This window comes from Falco rusticolus, chromosome 2 (genome assembly GCF_015220075.1).
Source record: "Falco rusticolus isolate bFalRus1 chromosome 2, bFalRus1.pri, whole genome shotgun sequence".
NCBI classification, from domain to species: Eukaryota; Metazoa; Chordata; class Aves; order Falconiformes; family Falconidae; genus Falco; species Falco rusticolus.
The window spans coordinates 19,546,733-19,563,535 of NC_051188.1; the positions used below are offsets into that span (position 1 = coordinate 19,546,733).

Sequence of the window (16,803 nt, forward strand, 5' to 3'; positions counted from 1 at the left end):
TGCGCATTAACAGGTAACAGTCTCCTTAGACATATCAGCTACATGGATAAATCAGTTAGTGAGTCAGCATGGGAGGAAAGGTGGGAGTCACTATTACCACCACATGACACAACATGAGATGAACAGTGACTCGTGTCAAAACACGGCCAAGTGTGAAACCTGTATTCAGCAGAAGGCAGAGGTGGACCTCACACTGATTTCAAGGGGATCACCATTTCCCCTCTTGCACCTGCTAGAGTGCGTCTTGATCACAGGTGTCTTCTTGACTGTGAAATTCCTTTGAAGCCACTGGAAGGTCTGCATGGAGATGGGTTTCAACATCCAGTTTTCCCACAGATGCAATTCAGTGAGCACTTCATATGCAGAAGGGAAGCAGCAGTGTAAGAGAGAGCTAACTGACTTTGCTTAACTGATCTGTCACACTGGTATTTTAGAATACCATCTACGCAATCACGAAAATTTAATCTAAAAGAGACAATGCTGTGGTACAAAAAGTTTATTTAGTCACGATTTTGTAAACATATGAGGTAAATTAACGTTTACATCAACTTGTTTCTTACAGAATTTAATACACAAGGCACTTCTTTGCAGACAGCACTTTTAACTGTTCGCTGTTTTTATTGTTACTACAAGTTTCTGATGGCCCAGAAAACTTGTGTTGTCAGATTCTGTCATGTAAAAGACAAACATCTGGTAAGCAACAAGAAAGCTCTGAGTAAGATTTCTTATGCTTTACAACCCTTTAACTGTGAGAAACAGTGTCAATGGGAATAGGAATCTGTTCTCCACCTTAAAATATGTTCACACATCTTGCATAACTCTTCAAGGACTGAAACTTCTGGAATTTGATAGGCTTCTTACAACAAACTTAAAATGCAAATCTATAATTTCTTTTTCACATCAGTGTTTTTTGCTTATGCAAATAGTCCTACTGCCTTTAACAGTCCTATTTGCAAGAGTAAAAATAACTTGCATGAAATTGTATTTGCAGGCTCAGAACCGTATTTTTGGCTATAAAGCAAAACATGTATCTTTTGCAAAATCTTGTACAGTGTAACAGTGCAGTGTTTCTCCACAAGTATTTTGTTTGGAATTTTAAAGCAGGCTGTAAATTTAGCTCTTAAAGGACATATGTCATAGCTAGTTTTTGTCATTGAACCTCTAAATACACAAGAAGGCATATCAATAATAATGAACTTTAGTTTATTTGGTAATAATTGAGAACATGATGAAAAGTATCTTTTCCATAGTGTGCTCCCTATATATCCAGCTCCCGTATTTTAAATATACAGAGAAAACTGATACTACAGATCAGTCATCAGGTTAAATTGTCTTTAATGGTACTGCCTTATGTCTGAAGAGTTCCTGTGTTATAGTAAGACATTTCTCTCTTAGTTTAACATATTGGCAGAGTCATTCTTTTACTTCTTATAAAATTGTAAACTTAGAAAACAGTTTATTTCATCCAAATGTGCAACCTGAAATCAAAAACTGAATGTAAACTTCAGAAAATCAAAATTACAAGAGCACACTTTTCACAAGAAAAATCAAAGTAAAACATTTGGAATTAAAAGAAAAAAACCCAGCCTGTTCAAATCCACAGTGTTAGTGCCTGTATTAAACAAAAAGACCTGGGGGCTCAACGCTCTGCTTCCGCAGACTGTTGTCACCCACATGAACTCAGTGGAATACAACAGTTTGTAGCAGCTGAGGAGATGGTCCCAATGACTAACCAAAAAGGGACCTAAGTACTGATCTGATTTTTAAAGCTTGCCTTAATTATTTTACTGATCCTACACTTACATATTCATACCAGAAAATAATCTCAAGAGCTGCAAAATGTCAGACATTTAATTAGCTCTAAATGCCTTGATGAACGACAAATACACTGAGCCAAAGCAACCCCTGGTACCACTTTACACACAACTAGCTTCCGAATTACACCAGAAAAGAACATAGTTCATCTGCTTTTTCAGTGCATGCTACCTGTTTTCAAGAAGCTATGATTTTTCAATGCCAGAATGGACCAACAAATTCAAGGAGCACTTTTTTATCTATGAAAAAAAAAAAAAGATTGATTTTCATAGACAAAATATTTCACTTTATTAAAGGGAAGGTTCTAGCAAGCTGTCTTCATTTAATTCAAATACAAAGGGAAGAAATATGGGGGTTTAAATTGTCTGTACTTAATTTTCTTTTGTATTAACTGACAGCTGCACACATTAACAAAACCCACTGATAGAAAACAGATCAACTGTGTCCATGGCCAAGAAACTACTTTTAGTGTGTATTTGCAAAATTTTTATGAAAAAAGTACTAATGAAATCAGTGATTTGGAAAATATGCTTCATATAATCATTGTGGTCAGAATGGACCTCTGGAAGTCATCTAGCCAAGCCCCTTCGCTCCAAGCAGGGTTAACTAGTACCAGTCAGTTGACTTATTGCAAAAAGAGTAGCACATCATACACCTGGTAACTTGTTAAAAGAGTATCTTTTTTCAGGTTTTTCCTTTTCCACAGCTTACATCAGCATTTTCTTAACTCCAAGAGAGAGAACAATTTTCCCACAGTCAGTCTACTCAAAGAGCAAAAATTAGTGTTTGGGGTTTTTTCTTTCAGTTTGCTCAATATTAGGCATGATGCTGTTCTGACTTCTGCTTTTGCAATAACTTACCTACTGGTTTCATGTTAGCTGTCTGTATAAGATCTTTCAGGATTGTGGTTTGAACAGCCATATGACCAGGCTAAATCAACATATCATCTGCTACCAGTTCCCTCTTCGGAATTAATTGATGTGAAAGAGTAAATGACTTGGAAATTAGCAGATTATTTTTGCCAGCAGATCTGTTCTGCAAGTTAGTTGGTGTTTGTATGTATTTTCTAGAAATATGCTTTATTTATAGCATGTTGAATTCAGTGATCATTCATGAGTAAAGACTGAAGTACTCAAAATCGGCCACACCAATAAGATTTTTTTTCAACACATCTGATTCTAGATGCGATGCAGCAACTAAAAGCAGTTGTAAGCACTAAGGGGGGGTTCTGCCAGAAAAGTTACCTGGGCTTAAATGAAGAAACAACTACCAGACTCCAAATGTAATTGCAGGTAACCAAGAAGCTTGATGCTGTATAATTAGTTACATGATGAAAAAACTTAAGCTGATCTTAAAAGCACAACCTGTGAAGTTGTAGCTTTGCTTTCTCAGACCAGTACTGCTTGGATGTGGAGGCTGCTCTGTCAGATTTCTCTTAGGAGTTGCAACAGAGTTACATTTCTCTCCTTGAGCTTGACCTAACAGGAAAAATGATCTTTTACAGCTTTCCAGTAGTTACTCTGCCTGAAAATACCATATATCCACAAAAGCACCCGAACTCTCTGCAGGTCTAACCTCACACATTAACTTGAAAAGGGCAGACTAGATATCACTCGATCCTAAGTTAAACCTATCTCTGTTATTATTTTTTATATACAATATGGATGCAATCCTGCAGGACACACTCTGTGAGGTCTGTACTAAAGTAAGGACTGCAGGAGCCCCATCAAACAAGTCAGTTTTGCTCTCAGGCACTGATATAAAAAAAGTGCATATTCCAGGTGGTCTGGTTTATATAAATACACTCCAGAGAGACTTTGACTTCATTCTTCAGAAGCACAAAAGGAAGGAAAATATAGCCCATGAATTCTGATGTACTAAAATACAGAGATGCATATTGCATTATTTCAGCAATATAATTACTTGGCATTTAGCAAAACTTACAAAACTGCTACTATAGATGCTAGTGAATCTAAAAATTTTGAGTGTTAAACTCTGCCTTTGTTTACATCTAGGCAACTTGATCAACTTTAGTCTAAGTTCAGCATAGTTGCGCGGATACAATATAAAGCAGGAGTTAGCTTTTAGCTTTCTTGTAGAAAGGTTTTTATGGCTTATAACAGAAAATTCACAAGAGCATGCCTGAAGCTGAACACCTAAAATTAAATCTCTTTATTGTACTACTGTACATTGACTTTTAATGCAGTGTCTGCCCCCAAGATCAGTGGCAGAAGAAAGACTTCCCCTCACCTAGTTCACAACAAGCAGGTCAAGGAAGTCATAAGATAGCATGCCCAAGGGTTGCAGAACAGTGCTTCTGATCACGAGAAACTCTTTGTGTCTACTCAGAAAGCAGTAAAAATAAATCTTTGTTCTTGAGTGGTGGGAATATATTTTAACTGTTGAATAAAATAAACACATTCAGGAAAACATTTAACAGCAGAAATAACTGGCAATTGTAACTACTTGCTACAGGGTGACTCTGTTCTGCCTGAGTAAGGACTGCACTGCCAGGTCAAATACTTTGAAGATGCAAAGGGCTATCCCAGTGTGTTTGACTGCTTTTCTTCAATTACATTACTTTTGCTCTATAGCAGCAATAGGACTGACTCCGAGCTTCACTTCTTTTGGCTTTTGCTTAGAACAGAAGTTGGGCCTAATCCTGCATTCCTTTTGTACTCCAACTCTCCCAAGCCTTATCAGGCATTCAAAATTCTGACTAATGTCTGTGAGAGTACTTGTTACAAAGGAATAAAGGACAGAGCCAGTTGTAAGGAAAGAACCAATTGTAAGGAAAGCTGCACCTTAGAAAAAAAATACCCAGTAGTTTCCTCCACCCATTTTTAAGAGAAACAGAATTTTCAAAAGCAGGATTTTAATATCTAAGGCCCCAAATCTACATTCCTTCTGGCTCCCAAAACTCCATGTAAATGTTAGTTTTGCTTGAATAAGGCCTGCAAGATCCATCCCCAAATCTTGCTCCTTGTTAAATTGAATGGAAATCCTGCAAGTGACTTCAGCAGGATCAGAACAGACCCTTCAGCCACTAGCATGTTGCCCAGATATTTTAGCCACCTTTTCTGCAATACAATATTGTCTAAATCTGTTTTCACTGACCTGTAAGACACTACAGATTGTTGTTAAAGGAAAGGGTAGAACACAACAGGAAATGATGTTGCTTTGGGAATTTTACCATTAGTACGTTTCTTTCCCCTTGCATTTTCTTGTAAGATCAAAGATCAAACTAAAATCATTAAGTACACAGTCAAGTAACTTTAAACCTACAGATCAAAATTATTCTCAAAATCTTCAAATACTTAAAAATATGCACTCAAGTTTACTTCTAAAAAGCATTTTTCCAACAAACTTAAGCTGATACCTAATAGTCTAAAATGCAGAGCTCTACTTTATCCCATTATTTGTCCATGGGCAACGTATGGGGCCACAATGTACTGAAGTCATAATCCTTGCTTTCTGAAGAGAAATTGTTCTGTGTAATAATTTCTGAGGTGTGGTTTAAATTCCTGTCCTCCTCTAAGCAATTTCAGAAGTCATCTAAAATTATAATCAAACATGCTCAAACATATTTGTGGGCTTAAAAACATGGTGTGATCATGGTTGGCAAACACTGGATAGAAGGTCAAACTGAACACTTCCTAACAGGTCAAGAGTAAAAAAAAAAATAGAAAGATGAACCTCAAAGATCTATTACAGGGGTTACCTAAACTTTGCCTGGCCGAGGACCACACTGGTGATTTGCCATGAGCACAAAGGCTTAATTAAGTCATGTTATATGGAAAAGACTGAGTCACCTTCAATATGGCAAGTTGGTCCGTAGAGATGACAGGTGCCAACAGGCAACATGCCACTTTGATGGTTGCCATAGGGCTGCATAAGATTTCAGAGGAGGAAAGTCAGTCATCGCATCCACTCATGTAGAGTTTATGTGAAAAAGGGTGGAAGTGAAGGCAAGGGCAAGAGGGAGATGACAACCAGGCACATGGCCACTAGGGGTATTAACATTTTTCTCAGATGAAAGTCAGTCTCAGGGCACATGACCAGCTATCATCACCACCTGTTATCTGTGCAGGCTTCCACTATGTCTGCCCTTGGAACATCTGCCATGGACATGAAGGAAAGTGGGACTGGTCCCCTGGCCCACGGGCTGTGCTTCGGCCACCCCTGACCTATTAGAAAATGTTGATATTTTTCCCCACTACAACTCACAGAGTGCAAAAACAGCAAGCGTCAAAGTTTGAAGCCCAGACCTTCCCACCCATGCCAGGCCTGGCCTCCCTGGGCAGTTCCCCTGCCCACTCTGCCTTCCATCACCTGCTCTTCTGAGCAGAGGCGACCACACTACACGGCCAGGTCATCTGACCTGGCTCTGCAGCTGCTCGACTTACTGGCCCTGCTCAAGCGCCGTGTGTCTACAAGCAGCGGTGGCTCATGCATCTCCACAGTGGTGCAGGCAGCTGAGACAGGCCGTTCCTCTGACAGCTCCACCTCACCCTCCACATCCCACTTGTTGCCACTCGCCCCGCTCAGGCTGGTGCTGCTGCCGCTGTTGGCGGCCGTAGTGGGTGGCCCAGCTGGGGGAGGAAGCAGCTGCTCCTGTGGCTCTTCCTGCTCAGGAAGGTGATGCCGGACACTGCTGGGGGTAGAGGAGCCTGTCGAGCTGGAGGGCACCTTCCCCTGCTGCTCAGCTGCCATGTTGATCCAGTTCTGCTCAGCTGCTAGGGCATTGCTGTTGCTGTTGAAGTAGTTGATAACGGCTGGTGTGGGCGTGGGGATGGGGGTCGGGATGGTGATGGGAGTGGAGATGGGTGTGGGAGTCACAGCATGGTGCCTCTCCTCAGGAACTGGTGGAGCAACAGGGTAGCTGGCCATGGAGGCCATGTTGGAGGGAGGCCGTGGTCTTGGAGCAGCCGCAGCATAGTATGGTGCCATGGTCACCGGGGCCAGCAGCGGTGTGACAGCACGGGTGTCAGGCAAAACAGGGGGGGGCATGGCTGTTGTTACCACCACAGGTGGTGCTGGTGGTGGCAAGGCAACAGGTTTGGACTCCCCTGTTACCATAACCGGTGTCATTGTTGCAACAGGCATCTCAAGGCTGTACCGGCTTGTCATGCCCTGTTTAAGCTTCTTCCAGCCCAAGTGATATATCTCAAGCATGTTTAGCAACAGGGAGACAGAGGCCACCACCAGCATGAAGATGATGAATATGGTCTTCTCAGTAGGCCTTGAGATGAAGCAGTCCACAGTGTGTGGGCAAGGTGAGCGGCTGCACTGGTAGACTGGCTTTAGCTCAAAGCCATATAGGAAGTACTGGCCCACAATGAAGCCCACCTCAAACAGTGTCTTGAAAATGATGTTGAAGACATAGGTACGGAGCAGAGCACCCCCCATACGGATTCTGCCACGTTCATCACGGATCGGGAGCTTCTCCTTCCCTCTTTTGCCAAGAGGATCCTTGACATTATTGCTGCCACCTCCACCACCACTGCCAGATGCTGCTGCTCCCGGGTAGTTGCTGTCTTTGATGCTTCCCTTCTTTTTCAGCTCTTCTTTCTCTTTCCTCTTCTCCTCCATGCGTACAATGTGCAGCACATGGCCCAGGTAGATGAGGGTTGGAGTGGAGACAAAAATGATCTGCAGCACCCAGAAGCGGATGTGAGAAATGGGGAAGGCTTTGTCATAGCAAACATTTTCACAACCAGGTTGCTGAGTGTTGCATGTAAAGTCCGACTGCTCATCTCCCCAGACCTCCTCAGCAGCAGCCCCCAGCACCAGTATCCTGAAGATAAACAGTACTGTCAGCCAAACCTTGCCAATAACCGTGGAGTGCTCCTGCGCATTCTCTAACAGTCTCCCCAGAAAGCTCCAGTCACCCATTGTTTCAGATTTCTAACCTACAATAAGAACATTAGAGCAATTAGAGCAATGTTAAAAAAAAAAAAATCTTGTCAATACAAAATGCCAGGGCAGAACAGGTTGATCCTCAACAAATAAAATTTCCTAAGTGCACTTCCATTTGCAGAATATTGCACACTTATGTTAAGAACTACGTAACCCTGTGACCATGCAGCCATGGATTTTGGTGAGCACAGAAATGGGATGTTCAGTGCTTTCACCTAGCCAATACAGGTTTAAGTGTCTATACACAACAGGCAAGAAAGATTCATAACTAGAATTTCTACAAGATTTAAGTATTTTAAAAACATGATTTTGCTTCTTCCTCCACCTGAAATGCTTCTAACTGTTCTTGCTTATTTTTAGAAAAGAACAGATGGAAATTGGTTCAATTAAATAGAATATTCCTACTATTTATGTGACTGCACTTGTATCAGTGTGATACAAAGTTTGCCTAACTCTAATAATTTGTTACCGGGACTTATTTACTCCAGCATTCTGGAAGTTAGTAATGTCCCAGGTCTCTGCTATTTTCATAGCAGAAAATATTCACTGAAAAATAATTACTCAAAACCTATGGAATTTACAGTTTAATTTTGGAATGTCTACACCACCACCAAGCATGTTCTCAAAGCCTAGTCACGTTTCAGTTCATTTCTAAAAGGAGAGAATTATCAAAGTAACTTCAAATATTGGGAAGAATGAGAAATTCTGAGAGGAATGGTGGAAAGGTTTCTGTGCCATTTCCCCTACTGTCCTGCCACTTGGTGTTACTGAACCACACGTCCTGCAACACTATTAAAAAAAAAAAAAACAAACACCACCACCACAACAAAACCACAAAAACTCAAGGACACTTCAGCAAGCATGGGCAGAAATTTTCTTGAGAAATAAAATTATATCCTATGACTTTAGTTCTTGACAAACAACTAGTATATATTCTCCGTAGTTTCCACCGATTAATGCATGATGGGCTTCCCATGTCCAATTCTAGGCAGTGACACAAGTTCTGATTTGGAAAGGCTTAAAGTACAAGTTTTTTTTAAGATCAGATTCCTCACAAGCTGCCTTCAATCGAGAAACAAGCTATTATATCTGCTGTTATCACTTCTGTTATCCTTGGCCTGTTCCTAACAGGTATATATGTAAGAATATTGGAATATGTGTAAGAAGTACATTTCATTCTCCTAATGGACCCACTTATATATTTTATATGCCAACCTTCAACTGAATACAAAATACAAAACTCTATTTTCAGCTGACTTCAACACCTTCAGAAATATTTATAATGCAAATGTAACAATTTGCATGCAAAAAACGCTATCAGAAAAAATCCTCTTGTTTAAAAATCTCACAATATTTTATAAATACAACTGAATTACTTCACTCTTTTTGTTTTCATACTTCTTGTCCAAATACCCGTGTATCTTACAATTCCCAAGCAGAAGAGAGACATTCGTTGTTACAGGCAGGAATTTACCACTGAGAAAATATATTCTTCTGTATTATAACTACTGTGATTTCCAACAATGATGTCACCATTTTTCCAGAGGATGCATTTCCAAAGTCTGCACTGAAACACTTTCAGGCTTTTAGTTAAGGCAATTAAAGAAATTAAAGTTATTTAAGCTACTTTTTTAAGAATTTGATTTTACTATGAGGCAATGAAATATCTGTAACTGCAGAACAGTATACTTTCACACAAAAAGCAACACCACAACCATTAGTATTTTGCATTTTTGTAAGTCCTGGAATACTAGTTCACTTTTTATCCCCACAAAGTTAATTCAACAAAAACTCTCCCTAAAAAAAATAAAATAGATCTTTGATACTCTACAAAAACACATTCCCTTGAATATAATTGAATTATTTTCCTAGCATGGAACATTTAACTGCAAATGACAGTACGAACAATGAAACACTGATTATTAATGTCCCTGGTCCTAAAACAATTTTAAATATTTTTTTTTAAATGTTAAGATATTTTATTTCCTAATCTTGAGAGGTATTAATTTTTAAGGTAATAATGAATTAATTTTGTATCTTTTTAACTCAAAACCATTTGAAGATATACTCAGTTTAGTTCCACCTTTGGATAGAACTGTCATTTGTGAATGTTCAGATTTTGAGTAGGAAAATGCAGGAACAGCAAAATGAATAATGCGATACTTGATGGACTAAAGAAGTTTAGCATAACTCTAACTTCAGTATTTCATTTTTCTGCTATCCTTTGAATTGTTCTGTGCCTCTCGGCTCAGTTCTCTCTGCCCTCACTCTTTTGTTTTCTATGCAGATCAAGCAAAATAGGCGGCTCAGATAATAAGCAGTCTTTTACACTTTGTTCCTTTGTTACTAATACTTGTAATAGAACGTTTATCAATGGGCAAAAGTTTGCATTAAATCTGCTTTAATTCATTAATTATGGTCTATTTTCAGCATGGCTGCTAATACCCTTGTGTCCAATGGCACAGAGACCGCACACTGTTCTTTATAAAGACAGGTATTACCTTTTATGGTTCCAAAAAATGAAGTTGATCTGCCCCCATGAAAAATTATAACCCCTACGCTGTAAGGTGAAGAGGTAGCATTTTTTTCCCTCCCTATAGGTACACTGTAGTGATTCTCTTATTGAGATCAAGAAGCAATGCCGACTACAATGAAAAGCAGGATTCCTTGTGCTTTTCTGAAGAACTATCTAGTAATTAATGAAATAAGAAAAATAGTGATTTCTAAAACGGAAAGATGACAAATAATACCATCTAAGTTATTCTCAATCATTCTCTATTCACTAATACTACTGAAGATGTTTTTTTCTTTTGACTACAGGTCAACAATGCCCAGGCTAAGATAATTTAGGACACCAAAGATGTGACAAGATACATTTCTCAAAGGATACACTTCAAAAAGCTATTCAAATGCTTACACTAATTAAAATATTTTTGCGTATCAGCATGTGCAAATTCATCCTGTACGCAAAGAAAAAGTGTTTAAGCAGTAAGCAGGTGCTTCACAGCATCTTAACTGCACAAAGGTGAAAACCTCAGAGTTCATCTTGATATGAATAGCGGCAATCATTGCCTTTACTACAAATTTGTATTACCTATAGTACACATATAGTACCTATATACGGGAAGGACATAATTTCCAAGGGCAATGCAGAGATACGTAGCTCCACTGGCTGGAGTGTTCTCAGAAATCCATGCCCTCATACCTTTCTTCAAAGTCAATACATTCTTCAGTGAGTAATTTTTAAAGCCAAAGCACCTCATCCAAAAATCACATCCACAATTTTAAAGCAGTGCCTTGATACAAATAATCATTATATGACATAAAACAAACCAGGAGGCTCACAGAGCTCACAGAATATTTGAGTTGCCACCACTAGGTTCAACAATAAAATATCTCAATCTAAATTTAAACAGACACAGCTCAATATTTTAGGCGAGAAGAATTGCAAGCTTACTTTTGTAGTATTACATAAACTTCAGCTGTACAGTAGTACTTTCAGTGCTGCTGAAATAGAGAGCTAGGCAACTGTTAAGACCTAATCTTACATATGGATTGCAAAGAGAAACATTTTTTTCTTTCTGTGCTTGGAAAAATTGCAGATTGAGAAATTAAACATCTTTATCTGTATTTCTTTATATTCATGTGGAAATACCCGCCAGGGAATGACAGAGAATCTGTCTCAGAAACCAGTCTAATTCAACAGTATGAAAAACAAGGACTGCATGAACGTTGGGATCATTTTATAAGAACTGGGAGTCACATATAAATTTGTGTCACTTAGAAAATTATTCCTCTGAGACAAATACTGAAAAATGGGCGGTTCACAAAAACTGGCACAGCATTCCATTTAAGAATCAATGTTGTGCTATTAATTACTATGTTTAGCACATGCACAAATATACTTTGTGGATGGGGTGTGTGTGTATGTTTGTGCGTGTGTGACAAAGAGAACAAGCAAGAAAGAGAATAAATTTTAAAAGCTGTGAAGTCATATATATCCCTCTACAGGAAAAAAAAAACAATTACCATGTGGCATCTCTAAACTTGCTAATTATTATTTCTATTTCTATTTCTGATGATGTCACCAAAGAGGTTCATCAGTATGTACCAAGTGTGTGAAATACAATATTTTAATTATTCATAATTTTACTCATACACAGAATAAGAGAACCATTTAGGTCAGAAAAGACGTTCATATGTTTATGTATTTATACACATATGCACACATATACACACATAAATAACTACACAGCTATACTACAGTACCAGATTATGACATCTGGTGTATTTATGATTTTATTATGCTGGTATATGTAAAAAATTTCCCTTAGCAATTATTTAGAAATGTAACAGATGTACTTGTCTGAATACTATATCTTAAATTCAGTCCATATTTTATTTCATTTCTCATGACAGCCTAAAATCTTGGGATTTAGGTTTTTATCTTCAAAATTATCTAGATTTTTTTAAACCAGTATGAGAAAATAATGCTGTTAAAAGAGAAAACAACTTACAATATTTCCTTTGGTTTTGCACTAAACAATCAGGCATCTCCATTACTACCAGATTTTTAACTCTGCTAATTTAAATACAATAAAAGTAGTCATGCTGCACAAAGTCCGTAGCATGACCATGTCATTCCAAAGTGGCAGATATGCAATAACCTACTATAATTTCCAATGAAACCTAATGGTATTTGTTCACGTACATATATATGAAACACAGTGGTGGGTGTTTTATAATTCACAATGGAAGTTTCAAAATTCACTTTATAAATGTTTAAATGAGGACTTGAAAACACCCTTCTTCTTGCTCAGCGTCGTACTTTCAGACACATCTATTATCGCTTTCATTGTATTTTAAACACTTGTTAAAAATTAATTCCTTAGTTGATCTTATTATTACCTTAAACTTACTTTAGTGCTATGGAGCCGTCTCCTTAAATCCCAGGCAAAACTTCTCTTGACTTCTTCTTGACTTCACTTGGCCTCTGAGTGAAAGTTTGGCCTGAGTAAAGGAAAAGTGCAAGGAGCACAGGGCTGAGCCCAGGAGAAGAGCTACACCCCACCTGTTAAACTCCTCTGTTCCCTGGTGTAATAAAGCCTTGCTCTGATTTTCTCCTGTGAGTAGCTAAACAGGAACAAAAAGTAACCCCTTTTCTCCCCCAGAATACTCAAATGCCACCTTAGACCTCTACATTGGAATTAAAAGACAGTGACTTACCAATGAAACTCTGAAAGGTGTGAAGGGTGTGGAGCTACCAGGGGACTATGGAATAGCTGTCGAACATGAGGGCAACGGTCCCCGCATCCCGAGTGAGTGAAGCATGAATGAGACAGATCTGTCAGGTGCCCACATACGATCAGCCACACAGATCTAAAAACTGCACAGTAAGGAGTGTCCCGCCCCCTGCCCCAGATATACAAAGGAAAGAGGAGCCTTTCTGGCATTCAGAGACTCAAGACCCTTTTTCACTGCAGAGCAGCACGTACCCCAACTGACAAGTATCAGTCTGAGGGGACTTCAGGCAAGTTACAGCAATTGCAAGGGAGATGGTGCTATACACCCTGTTCAAACTTCTTAAAGTACATTTTTGTCTTATGGAAACCATTTAAATCGTTTTCTAGTTTAGTTCTAAAATGTTCCAGTAGGATTTTCACTTCTCCCTTCAAATTTCCCCTTAAAAAGAAACTAGTAGCTCTGGCTACTCAGTTCAATTCCTTCCTTATATCTACGCCAGTGTCCTTAAAGACCTAACATACTTTCAGGACTCCTAGTAACATTTTAGGCTTATGTGATTTCTTCAGTGAGTCAGCAACAAACACAATACTTTTCTGATATTTTTTGCTGACAGGGAAAAAACCCAAATGAAACAACTTTTCTTGCTTATAACATTGGCAAACTTTTGCTTAATCAAGCCGTAAATATCTTCCAAAGAATATTTAAATACTTTGCATCCTTGTGAGTCCTAAGTGAGTAACTGGGATGTTTTTGGTAACACTCAGACCAAAGATGTGACCAGAGTGAGGTACAAGCCTAGTCAAAGCAAGGAGGCCACCCCCACATTTTCCCCACCATCAGGACAAAGCATAAGGGCCCAGTAACTCAGAGCTCAGCTCAATAAACCCCAGAACCACCTTGGGTTACACTAGTGAACTCCATCATTCTGTGTGGCACCACTTACAAGCCATTCTGCCTCTGCTTTATATTTAGGATTTCACTTTACTCCAAGCTTTTTCACTCCAAGTAAAATTGGCTTGAAACGCACATCAGTGTTCAAACGTTAGTGGCAACCCTTAAGGAAGAAGTTATATGCCATCACACATGCACACTTCGTGGGCAACGGCCACAACAATCGCAGATAGACATGATATTTGGCGCTTCCCCCTCCGCTGCATTTTCTGAGGTGTTTTGTGAGGTTTGGACACTTTCCCCTGCCACACCAGGCTCACTTTATGAGTCCCACCCGCAAGCACATCCTGCCTGCAGATGGTTCCTTCGGTGTTGCAGGAACAGCGGACACACACCGGGGTCCCTCAGGGAGGCATTTAAAGCAGTTAAGGCCCTTTCTACTGTTCCTCCTCAGCAGGGCACAAGCAGAGCTCGGCCTCGCCCTGCCCCTCCCTGGCGCCCAGCCCAGGGCCGAGGGGCACGGCCAGCGGGCAGAGGCCCCAGGCAGCCTCCCGCCCCCGGTGCGGCTCTAGGGCTGCCCGCGGCCACGTCCCCCGGCGGCGTCCCCTCCCCGGGCTGCGCCCCCGCGCCCTGCAGCCGTCTGCCGGGCGGCGCAGCCCGGGCTCGCTCTACTTACGCTTGGCGGGAGCAAGGCTATTTTAAGCAGCAAAAGCTTAACTCGTTCAGAAGAGTCCAGACAGAGTTGGCGCATAGCTTATGTAGTTGGGGGGGGGGAGCCCCCAAACTTTGCTCGGGCTATGGAAAAAAGCGGCGGAGGGGGGTGCGGGGGCGGGGCGGGACGCGCCGGGAGGCCGGTGCCCAGCGCCCTACCTGCTGCCTCTGCTGGCAACGCGCCCCGCGGGCGGCCGGCCGCCCACAGCCCGCCCGTGGCACGGCACCGCTGCGGCCTCCCCTGCAGGCATCGGGCACCCGTCCCTCCCTCTCTCCCCTCCCCCTGCCCGCCTCCCACAGCAGCGCCTCCGGCCGCACGAGGCTGCGGGCCGGTAGCTGCGTCTCCTCGCTCGGGAAGCTCCGACAGGAGCGGCCGGCCCGCCTGCCCGGCTCTGCGCGGCTTTTAAAACGTGGCCACTGCGCAGGCAGTCCCTCCTCTCTCGCGGGCCTGGGTGGGATTTCCTGAGAAACACACGGTTTCTTCCTCCGAGAGGATAAAAGCGTAAGAAACCCCTCCCCGCCGGGGCTTCCCGCAGGCGGCGCGGCGGGAGCCTCCCGCTCCCCCTCGGGAACCGGCGGCCGCGGCGGCCCGCGGAGGCGCCGTGTGGCGGGGGCACGGCTGCGGGCGGCGGCGCTGGGCCTCGCGCCCGGCACGGCGCTGCCGCGAGAACAACGCGCGCCCGGCGCGGAGGCGGCCCGCCCGCTCACACGCGCTCTCTCACGCGGCCGAGCGGCGCCCCCAAGTGGCCGCCGCGGCGCCCCTCTCGCGCGCCTGCCGTTGGCGGGCTTCTCCGCACGGCTCGCCAGAGCCGCCTGGCTTCGGCGGAGTTCACTACGGCTTCCTCAGTCCCGCTGGGTCTGAAAGGGGAGCATCCCACCTGGATCCATCAGCTGTTAGACAGATCTTAAAGAAAAAAGATGTATAAAAACCCCAAGCAACTAAAAGTTCTTCGCCGAAAGAAGTTGGTTGGTTGTTTTTTTTCCTGAGGGCCTGTGTGCAGAACCCCACAGTGTTGGAAGAAGGGTTCGCCGGAGTCAAGAAGTCGCTCAATATGAGTTATGCATCTTGCTCAACTTTATTAGTTTCTAACACTACTTATATAGAACCGATACACATGCATATTCGTAAAGCAGAAATATAATTGGTTAGTAGTCTCTAAACACGCGCGGTTCTCACACCCCTAATTACCATGACTAAAATAAGCATTCTACCCATGTAGCTAACTGTGTTGCTGTGCTTCAGCCTTGTAGTTTGTTACTCCCTATATTCCCATACCGGTCCCTATCTTTCTTGGCCCTGCACCTGCTTTGCCAGCAGCTGTAGCTTGTTACAGCCACGGCCTGTTGGCACAACATAATTACTTGGTCTCAGGATTCAAGAATAGCTCAAGGCTACCTTTCTTGTTAACTTCAGCACAGCAACTTCAGTACAATTCTGATTACAGACCTATTCTAATACCAGGCCTGGATTGTGCAGATCTTCAGAGATTCTAAGGCCATGCTTCTGCAGCCATTCTTCTACACCACAGGGCTGGTGCCCCCCACACAGGACCGGGGTGCCTCACAGGCAGCAGCTACTGCCCTTGGTCGAAGACAGATCCGCTGGTTTTCAGAATGAAGGCAGCATAGCACCAGCTCCTTGCAGTATTTCAAGAAACTTGCGAAATTTTGTAGATGACAAGCCTGGGTCTTTGAAATTTGGGAGCCTATACCTGGGACAGAGCCTATGTTAGGGAAAGAAGGCATTCTAGATAATTTTTTTGAAAAGTGTTTTTCCCCACACTCTCCTCTGTCAAGATTGTCTGTTAAGCTGTTGTGCACAGACCATTTGAAAAACACGATCAGTTGCAACTATTTTCAAAATGATGATTTAAAGGTGGTTCTTGATATATTCAGCATCAGTACTCGAAAATATTAGTCACCTATGTTTTGGGTAGGTTCTTGTGTGTTCTTCAGTGTTACCCTGAAAAAGGAAAACCTTAGAATGACTTGAACTACCATGATGACTTGATGATTATTCAGCAATAATGTACGAGTTTCTGTTGATAGCTACTCTAGTCAGTCAGACAGACACCAGTTCATTTCCAAGGCTCTCTGTTGCTCTATTTAGTAAAAATACCATCCAAGAAAAATTTTGAGACACTTTCAGGAGCTGTGTGTACCAGAGGACACGTGACAGACTGAAACATACCATCCCCATGCTCTTGTATCCTTGCAACCTTT

At 41.8% G+C, this 16,803-nt stretch overlaps 1 protein-coding gene across 6 annotated transcripts; it reads right to left on the bottom strand.

The window, feature by feature from the left end:
* Nucleotides 1-481: 481 nt before the first annotated feature.
* GJA3 (gap junction protein alpha 3) lies at nt 482-14,822 on the bottom strand. 6 transcript variants are annotated; one of them, XM_037377549.1, is made up of 3 exons: nt 14,740-14,822; nt 12,654-12,744; nt 482-7,727 (listed from the first exon to the last, which is right to left on the bottom strand). In XM_037377549.1, the coding sequence occupies exon 3, from the start codon at nt 7,708-7,710 to the stop codon at nt 6,175-6,177; it is 1,536 nt and encodes a 511-aa protein (XP_037233446.1). In that variant the 5' UTR covers nt 7,711-7,727; nt 12,654-12,744; nt 14,740-14,822; the 3' UTR covers nt 482-6,174. The 6 variants fall into 6 exon arrangements, 5 of the variants coding, with proteins under 5 accessions (XP_037233446.1, XP_037233444.1, XP_037233445.1 ...); XM_037377547.1 differs by lacking the exon at nt 14,740-14,822 and adding an exon at nt 14,546-14,698; XM_037377548.1 differs by lacking the exon at nt 14,740-14,822 and adding an exon at nt 12,961-14,426.
* Between the last annotated feature and the right edge of the window lie 1,981 nt (nt 14,823-16,803).

What these genes read in the sequence shown, in the direction of transcription:
- GJA3 (XM_037377549.1), bottom strand. Translation starts at nt 7,710, where the DNA reads ATGGGTGACTGGAGCTTTCTGGGGAGACTGTTAGAGAATGCGCAGGAG.